The sequence below is a fragment of the Pristis pectinata genome, chromosome 2 (assembly GCF_009764475.1).
Source record: "Pristis pectinata isolate sPriPec2 chromosome 2, sPriPec2.1.pri, whole genome shotgun sequence".
NCBI lineage: Eukaryota > Metazoa > Chordata > Chondrichthyes > Rhinopristiformes > Pristidae > Pristis > Pristis pectinata.
In genome coordinates, this window is record NC_067406.1 from 31,866,083 (window position 1) to 31,880,101 (window position 14,019).

General features: G+C 41.6%; 1 protein-coding gene across 9 annotated transcripts in view; it reads left to right on the forward strand.

Moving 5' to 3' along the window:
* The window catches only part of znf532 (zinc finger protein 532), a 146,702-nt gene that overhangs the window by 82,708 nt on the left and 49,975 nt on the right, over positions 1–14,019 (forward strand). For all 9 annotated transcript variants that reach the window (XM_052038235.1, XM_052038187.1, XM_052038242.1 and 6 more), the window contains one exon: positions 17–2,508. In XM_052038235.1, coding sequence (XP_051894195.1) covers positions 37–2,508 — 2,472 coding nt within the window. In that variant the 5' untranslated portion in view covers positions 17–36. The remainder of the gene's footprint in view (positions 1–16; positions 2,509–14,019) is intronic.

A 14,019-nucleotide genomic window follows, 5' to 3' on the forward strand; every position in this document is an offset into this window, starting at 1 on the left:
TTTTTGTTTCTTGCAGCTTTGCATACCTATAAATTGATGATCATGGGGGATATGAAAACCCCAGATTTCGATGACCTGCTTGCTGCTTTTGACATCCCAGATATGCAGGTTGATCCTAAAGCAGCAATTGAATCTGCACATGATGAGAATGAAGGACAACTGAAACAAAGTATTCAAGTGGATGATGATGCTCAGGTTCCCTCTGCGCCTGATGGGGTAGTAAGTGTTATTGTAAAAAACATCCGAACTCTGGACTCATGCGAGGCTGCAGCCACAGCCACAGAAACCCCAGCTCTCGATAAAGAAAATCATCATTCTTCAGGAAATGGCTTGCACAATGGCTTCCTGAGTGTGTCAGCTTTGGATGGATATTCTAAAGAATCAAACAGTAAGTCAGTCAGGAGTGAAGGAGCACCAGTGGCCGAAGCTAAATTAGATTTGTCCAGAGCCGAGGCCATTGAAGGCTCTGAAACCGGACTCAAAGATTCTGCCTTCAGCCAGTTCAGCCCTATTTCTAGTGCGGAAGAGTTTGAGGATGACGATAAAATAGAAGTTGATGATCCTCCACTTGTCAAAGAGGAAAGTCAACCGGTTTTTCAAGCAAATGTACTTCCGAGCCCACCTGCAGAACGAGATTGTGAGAAGACAAGGAAGCCAGGAGGGGAAAACATGGTCAAACCAGAAGTGTCTGCCCCGGATGCTGAACAGAAGAGTAAAATAATGAAAAGCAACAGAGAGGGTGAAAGCTCCAGTGTTAACCCGGGGACTCTTGAGACCTTTAAAGCCCGAAATCTGGATGAGAAGTTGTCTGATGAGGATGCTGAAAAGAGCTTTAAGAGTTCCTCTGAAAAGCAGCTTGACAATAGAACCCTTGATGGCAAAAGTGTTGAGAAAGCTGGAGTGACTGTTGCTTGCTCTTCAAATCTTAGGGCCAAATCCTCTTCCAAACTTTCCTCATGCATTGCAGCAATTGCAGCTTTGAATGCTAAAAAGGCAGCAGCAGACACCATCAAGGAGACACAGTCAGTCTCCAGGGGCCCTTCTCCAGTTTTAAAAGAATCCAGAGAAAGCCCAAGAGTCACTGAGAAATCTCCTGAGGGCCCTCAGAGCCCGATGGAAGTGGTGAAGAAAGCCTCCATCAAGCAGCCTGATAGCCCTCGGAGTGTGTCCAGTGAAAGTAGCATGAAAGGGTCCCCTTCTTCTCCTGCTAGCTCACCGCCTGCCATCCCCAAGGTCCGCATCAAGACTATCAAAACGTCGTCTGGTGAAATTACCAGAATGGTGACCAGAATCATGCCGGAAGTTGAGCAAGAGCTTGGTAGAAGAGGACCAGATCAGGCAAACTCCATGATCGTCTCATCACTTTTGTCATCTCCTCCTGCAGAGTCTCCTGTGTCTTCGCCTCCCACAACTCCGATCCAGTCAGCGCTGGTTACAGCTTCTGGTGCAGTAACGTCTCCTGATGTTGCACAAAAACAGGTTACAATTAAACCAGTTGCCACTGCTTTCCTTCCAGTGTCTGCTGTAAAGACTGCAGGATCACAGGTGATCAACCTGAAGTTTGCTAACAACACTACAGTCAAAGCCACTGTTATCTCTGCTGCCTCAGTTCAGAGTGCCAGCAGCGCCATCCTCAAAGCTGCCAATGCTATGCAGCAGCAAACAGTGGTGGTGCCAGCATCCAGCCTTGTAAATGCCAAACTCGTGCCAAAGACTGTCCACCTTGCTAACCTGAACCTTCTGCCCCAGTCTGCCCAAACAACATCGGAACTCCGTCAAGTGCTTTCCAAAACACAACAGCCCATAAAGCAGACACTAATCACCACTTCCTCCACCCAGCCTCCAAAAAAAGTTTCAAGGGTTCACGTGGTGGCCCATTCCCAGAATGCAGTGGTTGAGACATTTAACAAGGTGCTGAGCAGTGTAAATCCAGTTCCTATCTATATGCCCAACCTTACTCCTCCAACTAATGCTAATATCACTATACCACTCCGTGGTTACAAGTGCTTAGAATGTGGTGACTCGTTTGCTTTGGAGAAGAGTTTGGCGCAGCATTATGACCGGAGAAGTGTGCGGATTGAAGTGACCTGTAACCACTGTGCAAAGAATTTAGTGTTCTTCAACAAATGCAGTCTTCTTTCTCATGCACGTGGGCATAAGGACAAGGGTGTGGTAATGCAGTGCTCCCATCTAATTATGAAACCCATTCCTGCAGATCAGATGATCATTCCCAATTCCGGTTCTAGTGTCTCTTCTACTACTATATCTGCGCCGCTCTTGACAACAGCCAGCAGCAGTTCAAGTGCTGTTCCAAAAACTGTTACAAGTATAACCAGTGCTGTGATCTCTGCCCCTGCCAGTTCTCCCATTCTCCCAGCAATGCCCCTTGATGAAGATCCGTCAAAGCTTTCCCGATATGGCATGAAGTGTTTGGAATGCAGTGAGACATTCCTGGATGAGATTTTGCTTGCCACGCATTTCCAGAATGCTGCAGAAGCAGGAGGGCAGGTAAATCAAGTTGTGTCAAAGAGCACTGTTTTCAAGTTGCATGTAGTCAAGTATTTTGTATTAGCTTCCCAGCAATGTCCTGGTTGTTTTTTTTTGAGGTGAATGAATCGTGTCCTTCTTGAAAACACCATTAATTATGCCTGCAGTATTAGATAGATACAGCTAAGAACAAAAAACCAACAAATTGCATAAATGTAAAGCTTCAAGTGCAGAAAAATGGCTCTGTATGCTCCAGTGAAGTGGAATTAGACAAAAATTGACACTGAGCCAAAAGGTAGGGGACTTCATAAGCTTGGGCCAAAAAGCTAGAGTTTACTGTGCATCTTAGAGGAGAGGCATGTGGAGAAGTGGTCCTAGGGAAAGGCTTGCAAAGCTTTTGGCCAGGTGTGACGTTTAGGAGTTTGCACACTTTCCCTGTGACCACATGGGTTTCTTCCAAGTTTCAATTTCCTCCCATATCCCAAAGATGTGCAGATTGGAAGGTTTATTGCCCTCGTTTGTAGACAAGTAGGAGAATGTGGGGGTGAAGAGTTGATTGAAATGTGGGAGAATAATAAGGATTAGAGTGGGATTAGTGTAAAAATGGGTGCTTGATGATCGGTGTGGACAGTGGGCCGACGATTTTCTGTTCCCATGCTCTGTAACAAGTGAATACCTGGCCACCAGTAAGGAGGTGAGAAAGGGCAGAGATGTAGATGCCACCACAGTCGGAGGATCTCTTGAGCTCTTGGTGGATTTTAAACTGGAGGAGATTAAAGTGATGGGGAATGCTGAAACCATTGGAAGGATTTGAAAACAATTTGAAAACTTAAAAATGGAGTCATGGTGGACCAGGAACCAATGAAGTTCAGAGAGCAAATTGTTGATGAATGAGTGGGACCAAATCCAAATTAGGGTATCAGTACCAGTGTTTATGAATAGAGGAACATAAAAACCATTGGATTAATTGGGCCTTAGAATAATAAATTCTAAATTCTCGAGAAAGGAAACCTTAATCAATGATCACAAAATCTGATAGACATAAACAGAAATTGTAAAGCTGGTGTCAGCTGTAAGGACCTTGAACCGTGTTATATGCACTTGGTATTACTCTTTACAGAGCTGTGTATTATTTGATTTAATGTGATTGGTCACATTTACTTTTGATTGCAGCAGAATGTCCCACATTTACAGGGCTACAAGATGTGTTCAGTAAAGAAGGGCCTGTAGACACATGTGACCTGATCTTTCAGGGATATTATTTAAGCTATTTCCCTTTCATTTGGACCTTGCAAATTCCAATCTGCTGTCCAAGTTCCCTGACATTCTGGTCTGCTAAACCTAAGCAACTATTGAACTTGGTAAGCTTGGAATTTTACAAAGTGATGTTCCTAGAGCTGTTGCTTCACTGGTGACTTAAGTTCCAGTTAGAACACCAAACTTGAGATATAGGGCTTGAATTTTTTTTGCTTTTAGAGTTTGGGTTTTGTTTTATACTGTTCGGTAAAATTCAGAATTTATATTAATAAAAAATGTTCTTGAGATGCATAAATTTCAAGTCTCTGTTAAAATGCACTGGACTTAATTGATAATATAACACAGTTTAGTTCCAACTTTGCCTCTGTTAACTTCAATTAAAATCTTGATTTCCTTTCACATCATCATGAATATTGTTTGTTTCTTGGCCCATTTTCTTCCTGTGCCTTTACTGTTCTGGCCTTTCCCACCTTTGTCAATTCACTGGCCAATGTGTCCCATAAGCAAATGGGATTAGTCAGTGGCTCATGGGGTATTTTGAAAGCCACAAGACTGTTAAATAAGAATGAATGAAAATGTAAATTTTGCATGGATGACTTTTCATGCTAGCACAAAGTCTTATCAGTGGAAAAATCAGTTAGTCTATTAGGTAGGTGCTTCAGAATGTGGTTTTTCATTTTTTTTATTGGTTAATACAGAAAATTTCAAGACTTGGGTATATGTAAACCAATGAAACTTGTGAGTTGTTACTGACTTTTTGCTGAGAATGTAAAGTGAATGTGTATGAGTTGGCAGACTATTTTACATCTGCCCTGATTTTTATTTCCATTGATCAAATCACTCAATTCTTTTTATTGGTTCTCTTTTGTATTGTGATTTAAGATCTGACTTTCCCTTAGTTGAGTTACTTTTTAAGTAGTATTAATCATTAATGACAATTGGAGAGAAGATGCTGAGAATGGGAGTACCATTGAACTGACTGAAAGTCTCTCAGACAGCAGCCAACTGAGTTTCTGTTTTTGTTTTGCAGCCATTTGTAATGACTTGATGCTTGTAGTACCTTTAACGTAAAGAATGTTCCAAAGTATTGCACAGGCAGTCATGAAGAGTGCAGATGTTGAGCCAAGGAGAGAGAGATTAGGAATGGTGTTTGGAAGCTTGATCTTGTTTGATGTTTAGTCACTCAAGAATATTGTTAAAACCTGACTAACTAGTGAACATTGTTGTTTATTAGATAGTACGATGCAGAACGGAGCCATTTGGCCCGCCAGGTCTTTTTAGCTCCCAGCAGAGTAATTGCTTCGGTCCCATTGCCCTTCTTCTATTCCTCAACTTGTTCTCTCCCAGATAGCCATGAAATCTTTCTGCCCTCCCCCCCACTTCCACATGTGCTTTCATTCTTTTGTAATTTATGGTAGCCACTTAACCTACCAGCATGGCTTTCGGATGTGGGAGAAAACAGAAGCGCCTGTTCTTCATTCATAGTGAGAATGTGCAAACTCCACTTAGACGGCACCCGACTTCAGGATTGAACTTGGGTACCTGGAGCTGAGACAGCACCACTAACTACTGTGACATCCTATTGCTCTTGAGTGTTTCCAAGCTATCTTTTGGGCAACTATGCTGAGAGTAAATTGACTGTGTTTAGCACATTACAGTGGAGACTATTTTAAAAAGAAGTCTGGAAAAAGGTCATATTCAGTTATATAATTCAGTTGTATAATTAGAGCAAAAATACTTTAACAAGGAGAGGCAGGAGGCAGTGAGGTTTCAAAAAGGAGGAAGTGCTGGCACTACTTGGGTGGAAAACAACTTCAACTCCTCTATACCCCCCCCCCCCCCCCCACTGGCTGTTCCCGCCTCGCCCCCACCCATTCCCTTTCTGATGAATTGCTGTCTTTATTTTCTTTCTTAGCTTGATGCAACTGCATCATTCCCTTAAAATACCATTCTGTAAATAATCCACTCCTTGTGACATAGTGGTTTACAAATTGCAGTAGTTCTGTTTGCCTGCCTGTTTAAACCAGCCCCTCAAAGGCCACAAGGTTTCAAATGGAGTCGTCTTCAGTTGTTTGCTGGTAATTGTTCAAATGGTTTTTAATGCAACAGCTTTTTGATCACTTAACATTTCCCAAGCTTTTGTAGATCAAACCATGACATTGGAGCTTTGGTTGTTATTGTTTTGTGAATTTCATAGGATTTGTTAGTAGTCAAAAACTACAAAGATCATCCAAGAAGAAGTGATGGTTTAATCTTTAAAAATACATGCCCCTCCTCCCTCCTCAAAGAACCCTTGGTTGTCTCTTGGCTTGCTAGGTTGTTAAATGTTGCTAATTGTCTGGACATGTGAGCTACAAACTGTCTGTACTGTACAATCCCCCTAGGCTTATTAATATTGTCACATTTCTTGAAAATATGGTACATATTTTGACTATTGTATGGAGTGCTAAATATGTGGAGCAAACATGCTTGTTTAAAATAAAATCTAAAGTATGGTAAACAAATCTTTAAAAGAAATGAGATCGTTATATTTTGCAATATTCTATGCAATACACATGAATAAAATTAGTATTTTTGATCAGACAGTTTGAGCAATAATTCTAGCTCAGAACACTATTGGGTCTTATCACAAAGCATAGTTAGAGATGTTTTTTAATGGGGCAAATTTATAAATAGCTGAAATTTACATTCAATCAAGTGACTTCCATTGATTACAGAAGAAAATGCTGCAGAAACAGTAGCCTATGGAGGACTCACTGACATTTTGGGATTTCTGTCTTAAACTTTGAGTTTCATAGAGTAATCATACCCAACATCAACAAGCTGTAGAGTCACAGAGTTATACAGCATGGAAACAGGCCCTTTGGCCCAACTTGTCCACGCCGACCAAGTTGCCTACCTGAGCTAGTCCCATTTGCCTGCATTTGGCTCATTTCCCTATAAACCTTTCCTATCCGTGTACCTGTCCAAATGTCTTTTAAACATTGTAATTGTACCTGCCCCTACAGCTTCCTCTGGCAGCTTGTCCCACGTACCCACCACCCTCTGTGTGGAAAAAGTTGCCCCTCAGGTCTGCTTTAAATCTTTCCCCTTCTACCTTAAATCTATGCCGTCTTGTTTTAGATTCCGCTATCTTGGGAAAAAAGACTGTGATCCATTCACCTTATCTATGCCCCTCATGATTTGATATGCATCTATAAGGTATCCTGCGCTCCAGGGGATAAAGCCCAGCCTATTCAGTCTCTCCTTATAACCCAGCCCTGCAGTCCTGGTAACATACTTGGCAATCTTTTCTGCACTATTTCCAGCTGAATGACATCCTTCCTATAGCTAGGCAACCAGAACTGCACACAATACTCCAAGTGTGGTCTCACCAACATCTTGTTCAATTGAAACATGACGTTCCAATGCTTTGAATATTACTACTGCCATCAAATTTAGACCTTTTAGGTTAGATCAGATCCTTGTTTTTAACTCTGTGTGGGACAACAAAGTAAAAGAGCACTTCTCCCAAATAAGTTGTAGACAAAAAAGGAACATTTTTTATTACACCCACCACTTTCTCCCTTGGGAACTGACACCCGAAGTAAGCTGTTGCTAACTCTACAAGCCAGATATGTAACTTATCTCTCCTTACATGTGATGGCATCTACATTTGGTATTTAAACAAAATCATTTTTTTTAATGCTATATAGGGCCTAATGAAGTATGTACACTTTAATATACAAGTTATTGTTTTTGTCACAACTGGAACAAGATTAAATTATTGAATTACCACATGTAATTTTCATTAAATTATTATTTTGGAAAGGATATTAGATATGCTCCATAAGATTAATAATTAGTGAGCTGAACAATTGAAGTAATTAGGAAAGATTTCTGCATGAGTCAAGATTTTATATTGAACTGGGATATAAATTCTGAAGTAAGTTCTTTATACAAACTAAATTTAAAGAGGTCATTTTGACTGTAAATTATTTGCATTATTTTATTTAAAATAGGTAGCTACAAATCAGTAATTAAATAAAAAAGGCATTAATTACATTGGTGAGGGTTTGAATGAGAAGACAAAAGGTTTCTTGTTTTTGGGTTATTAATATTGTGAAGGGGACATGATAGTTTTGAAACAAGTTCAAAGATGATTAAATATTTAAGCAGGCATTTTAATGTGAATGATGACCATGGAACAAGAAGTTAAGGGAACCCGTTTGTCTCTCCCTCTAGTAACGTAGAAATGTTTCGGGTAGAGCAATTTTGTTTACTCAGCCTTCTTTTTCAAATCTACCATCAACTATTTTAACCAATTTGAGGCAAGTTCTGCATTATCCTCCCAAACAGGAATTTATTCACATCTTGTTCCAATAACCTCATCTATTATTATTATTAATAAAGTGCTTTATTGAATTGAATGCACTCTTTTTAAAAAAAAAGTTGCAATAATTTCTTTCTTTTAATGTGATGAGGATATCACCGGCAGAGCCAGCATTTATCACCTATGAATTGCCTTCAACAAGGTGGTAATGAGCAGCAATCTTAAACCACTGCACTCATTCTGCTGAAGGTACTCTCACAATTTTGTGATGGAGTTCCATGGTTTAGACCAGTGATGCTGAAGGATCAGAGATATACTTTCAAGTCCCACCCAACCAAGTTGTTCTGCCATTAGTAGCTTTGTATCCTGAAAGTGTGCCATCTAATTGAAATTAATGGAATAAATCACAGATAATGTGTGCCAAAGGGCCTGTTCCTGTATTGTACTTTTCTATATTCTAAGTTACATGTGGTACATGCTGATGTGACTCAACAAAAGGAATACCACTGACTGGTGTGAATTACTAAGCAAGGCTGCTTCCAGCAGCTGAGGGGATATACTGTAGACATACAATTAAATGCAGAAAATTTAGGATGGACAGCAGGAGAATTATTTTTTACACTGAGGATTGAGAGGCTGGAAAGTGCACCGTCAGAGATAAGGGAAGCAGAAACCAAATCAACAGAGGTTGGGTAATTGTGTAATGACATAGGCACGTGGGATTTGGTTTATTGTTTACGTGAAAATTAAACATCAAAGATAGACTGGTTGAGCTAGGTGGCTTGTTTCTCTGTTACAATTTAAGTTTGGTTTAGATTTGTGATGTGTAGACTTTTAAGGTTAAGTGAATGGATCTTTACTATTTGATACTCAAAATACAGTCCACAATCAAAAAATCAGCATAATTCTGAATCTACATCATATTTCTCGTTTGTTATTCTGCTGAAGGAGACCTTGATGCCTAGCACAGTCAAAAAGAAAGCTATTGCCAAAGAATATTTGTATATGCAAATATTTTCCTTAATATTTAGTATCATGGGAGAATTCTCTTCCCTGCCTCTTCCCTACTGCACTGTTCTTTAATAATAGGTAAATATTCATTTCCTCTACCTCTGGCACATAGTTCCTGCAATATGTATAATCAACAAAAGCCACTGCCGGGGCTAATCCAACAGCCAAACCCCAACCTCTACCACTAAGAAGGTGCGGGGTAACACCATCTTCCACAGATTTCTCAAAAAATATTGGCCTTGCCCAAAAAATTGAACAATAGGTAGAAAGTTCTAGGATTCAGACCTAGTGACCATGAAAAAAGGATGGTGTATGACTTGGAGAGAAACCTGTGGGAGTTGGTGTTACCCCACAGCTTCTTAGTGGTAGATGTTGGAGTTCAGCTGTTGGATTTGTAGCGTAATTAGGATCTGTCAGACCTGCAGCCGTTGTTTCTGTATGGATATTGCAATGGGATATACTAAACACTATTGGCATCAATGCACTTTTTGATGGAAATCAATCAGCTGGCTTTGGGGATACTGGGCAAAATTTCGAAGTTTTTCCGATGAGAAACTCAAAAATCGTAAACCATGAGAATGATGGTTACAGGACCTAGGCTGATGAAATGGGCAGAATCATTTTAGATGACACTTAATAAAGAGGTCTTTGAAATAATGTCCTTTGGAAAGGAGAATGAGAATAGGAGTTAAATGGGATAATGTACAGAGAAACCTTTGAAGGTGACGGGATTGAAAGTTGAAAGTTGCCTCACAGGTGGAAAGAGCAGTTAAGAAGGCCAATGGGATGTTGGCTTTCATAAGTCGCGGGATTGAGTAAGAGCCGCGAGGTGATGATGCAGCTTTACAAGACTCTAGTTAGGCCACACTTAGAGTACGGTGTTCAGTTCTGGTCGCCTCATTATAGGAAGGATGTGGAGGCGTTGGAGAGGGTGCAGAGGAGATTTACCAGGATGCTGCCTGGTTTAGAGAGTATTGAATATGAGGAGAGGCTTAAGGTGCTAGGGCTTTATTCACTGGAAAGGAGGAGGATGAGAGGAGACATGATAGAGGTATATAAAATATTGAGAGGAATAGATAGAGTAGACAGTCAGTGCCTCCTTCCCAGGGCACCAATGCTCAAGACGAGAGGGCATGGCTTTAAGGTTACGGGTGGGAGGTTCAGGGGAGATGTCAGGGGGAGGTTTTTCACCCAGAGAGTGGTTGGTGCATGGAATGCACTGCCTGGGGTGGTGGTGGAGGCAGATACATTGGACAGATTCAAGAGCTTGTTGGATAGGCATATGGAGGAGTGTGGGATGGGGGGATATGCGGGAGGAAGGGGTTAGGCAGTGTGAGGGTGGTTTGATGGATGGCACAACACGGTGGGCCAAAGGGTCTGTTTTGTGCTACTATGGTTCTATGGATAAAGTTGTTGAAGAGAATGCATATGGTATCCTTGGCTTTATAGGTAGATTCAAAGGATTAGTGTTTCATTCAGAGGATTCCAGTGAAAATTACACTCAACTGTTTTTTTGTTGTAAAGTCCACTTCCACGGACCCCCACCATTCCATTCCCCATCACCCAACAACTCAAACTCATTTGAATATCAGCAAATGCCAATCTTCTGTAAATCATTATGATTGGGCAGCATTTTAAAAAGTTTTTACGTTTAAATACATGGAACATAGAACATTACAGCACAGTACGGGCCTTTCAGCCCACAATGTTTGCCGACATTTTATCCTGCTCTAAGATCTATCTAACCCTTCCCTCCCACATAGCCCTCCATTTTTCTATTATTCATGCGCCTATCTGAGTCTCTTAAATGTCTCTAATGTAGCTGCCTCCACCACCTCTGCCAGCAGTGCGTTCCACACACCCACCACTCTCTGTGTAAAACAAAAACTTACCTCTGACATCCCCCCTATATCTTCCTCCAATCACCCTAAAGTTATGCCCCCTTGTGACAGCCATTTTTGCCTTGGGGGAAAAAATCTCTGAATGCCCACTCAAGTTATACCTCTTATCATCCTGTACACCTCTATCAAGTCACCTCTCATCCTCCTTCGCTCCAAAGAGAAAATCCTTAGCTCTCTTAACCTATCCTCACAAGACATGCCCTCCACTCCAGGCAGCATCCTGGTAAATCTCCTCTGCACCCTCTCTAAAGCTTTCACATCCTTCCTATAATGAGGTGACTAGAACTGAGCACAATACTCCAAGTGTGGTCTAACCAGAGTTTTATAGAACCGCAACATTATTTTGCGGCTCTTGAACTCAATACCCCGACTATTGAAGGCCAACACACCATACACCTTCTTAACAACCCTATCCCCCTGCGCGACAACCTTGAGGGATCTATGGACGTGGACGCCAAGATCCCTCTATTCCTCCACACTGCTAAGAGTCCTGCCATTAACCTTGTATTCTACCTTCAAATTCGATCTTCCAAAGTGTGTCACTTCACACTTTTCTGGGTTGAACTCCATCTATCACTCCTCAACCCAGGTCTGCATCTTATCAATGTCCTGTTGTAACCTACAGCAACCTTCTACACTATCCACAACACCACCAACCTTCGTGTCATCTGCAAACTTACTAACCCAGCCTTCCACATCCTCATCCAAGTCATTTATAAAAATCACAAAGAGCAGGGGTCCCACAACATATCCCTGCAGAACACCACTGGTCACTGACCTCCAGGCAGAATATGATCCATTTACCACCACCCTCTATCTTATATGGGCAAGCCAATTCTGAATCCACACTGTTTCGCTGGATCCCATGCCTCCTGACTCTACGAATAAGCCTTTCATGAGGAATCTTAGCAAACGCCTTACTAAGACCCATTGACACCACATCCACTGCTCTACCTTCATCAATGTGCTTTGTCACATCTTCAAAGAATTCAATCAGGCTCGTGAGGCACGACCTGCCCCTCATAAAGCCATGCTGACTGTCCCTAATCAGCCTCTGCTTCTCCAAATGCACATAAATCCTGTCTCTGAGAATCTTCTCCAGTAATTTGCCCACCACTGAAGTAAGACTCACTGGTCTGTAATTCCCAGGGTTATCCATACTCCCTTTCTTAAACAAAGGAACCCTCCAATCATCTGGCACTACTCCTGTGGCCAGTGAGGAAAAAGTCAAAAGTTCCAGCACATCCTCTTTCCTCATGTTGATAGGCCCTAGAGCATCAGCCTGTTGTACGCCATCCTTACAAACGTCAAGGTCTCTCTCACTGGTGAGTACTAAAGCAAGGTATTCATTAAGGACCTCCCCTACCTCTTCTGACTCCAGGCACATGTTTCCTCTTTTATCCTTGATCAGTCCTACCCTCACTCTAGTCGTCATCCTATTCCTCACATACGTGTAGAACACCTTGGAGTTTTCCTTAATCCTACTTGCCAAGGCATTCTCATGCGCCCTTCAAGCTCTCCTAAGTCCATTCTTAAGCTCCCTCCTGGCTACCTTGTAACTTTCCAGAGCCCTGTCTGATCCATGCTTTCAAAACTTTAGGTAAGCTTATTTCTTCCTCTTGACAAGGTATTCTACATCTCTTGTCAACATCTCTTGTCCATCCATCACTCTGCCATCCTTACCCTGCCTCAATGGGACAAACCTATCCAGAACACCATGCAAGTACTCCCTAAACAACCTCTACATTTCCGTTGTACACTTCCCCAAGGACCTGTTCCCAATTTATGCTCCCAAGTTCCTGCCTAATAGCATCATATTTCCCCCTCCCCCAATTAAATACTTTACCATATCATCTGCTCCTATCCCTCTCCAAGGCTACGGTAAAGGTCAAGGAGTTATGGTCACTGTCTCCAAAATGCTCTCCCACGGAGTGATCTGAAACCTGATCAGGCTCATTGCCTAATACCAAGTCCAGTATGGCCTCTCCTCTAGTTGGCCTGTCCACATACTGTGTCAGGAATCCTTCCTGGACACTCCTAACAAACTCTGCGCCATCTATCCCCTTTACACTACGGAGGTGCCAATCAATATTAGGGAAGTTGAAACCACCCATGACAACAACCCTGTTATTTTTGCACCTTTCCAAGATCTGCCTCCCAATCAGCTCCTCAGTGCCTATGCTGCTGTTGGGGGATCTGTAGAATACTCCCAATAGAGTGATCGCTCCCTTCCTTGTTCTATTTTTAAACTTAAAAATGTTAACGTGGTGCAGTTGAAAATGGGTTTGTTATAAAAATTTGCATTTTAAATGGCAGTGTTAATTCACCACTTGTGAATAATTTATTTTTAAATCACTGAAAGTGACTTTTCAAAAAAGAAATCTGAGCTGTCATATGGTTGTATTATTAGAGAAACATGACACTGAGAAAGGCCCTAGCTCTTTTAAAGACAAATCCAATAATTCCAAGTCCCCCATCCCTGTATCCCTCAATCTTTTCCTTCTGAGTGTTTCCTTTTTAAAGGGTGTCAGTTGAATCTGTATACACCTTTTCCATCAGGCAGTGTATTCCAAATCCCATTTATTCATTGAAGGCCTGTGAATGAGTGGAATTAATGGATAAATCATCTGGGGCTTGGTCATATGTATTCTGCTTCTCCAGCAACATTTTAAAATCTGACTTGAAAAAGTGCACTCTGCCCTATTTGCACTTAAAATTGTACTCTACTTACACAAACTTCATGTTGTCCAGGGAATTCTACTGAATAAACTCCAGGCCAAAGAGTACAAAAGCAAAGGAATTATGGTGAGCATTTGTAAATCACTGATTAGGCTTCAGCTATAGAAATGGGAATTGTTTTAGTTTTTGGGCACCACACTTTAGGAACGACATCAAGGTCCGAAGGAGCGGAGGGAGCATACTACGATAACGTGTGGCTGAGGGACATCAGTTTGTGGCAAGACTAGAGAATCAATGATTGTTTTTCATGAGAACATAAGAAATAGGAGCAGGAGTAGGCCATTAATGCCCTTGAGCTTGCTCCACGATTCT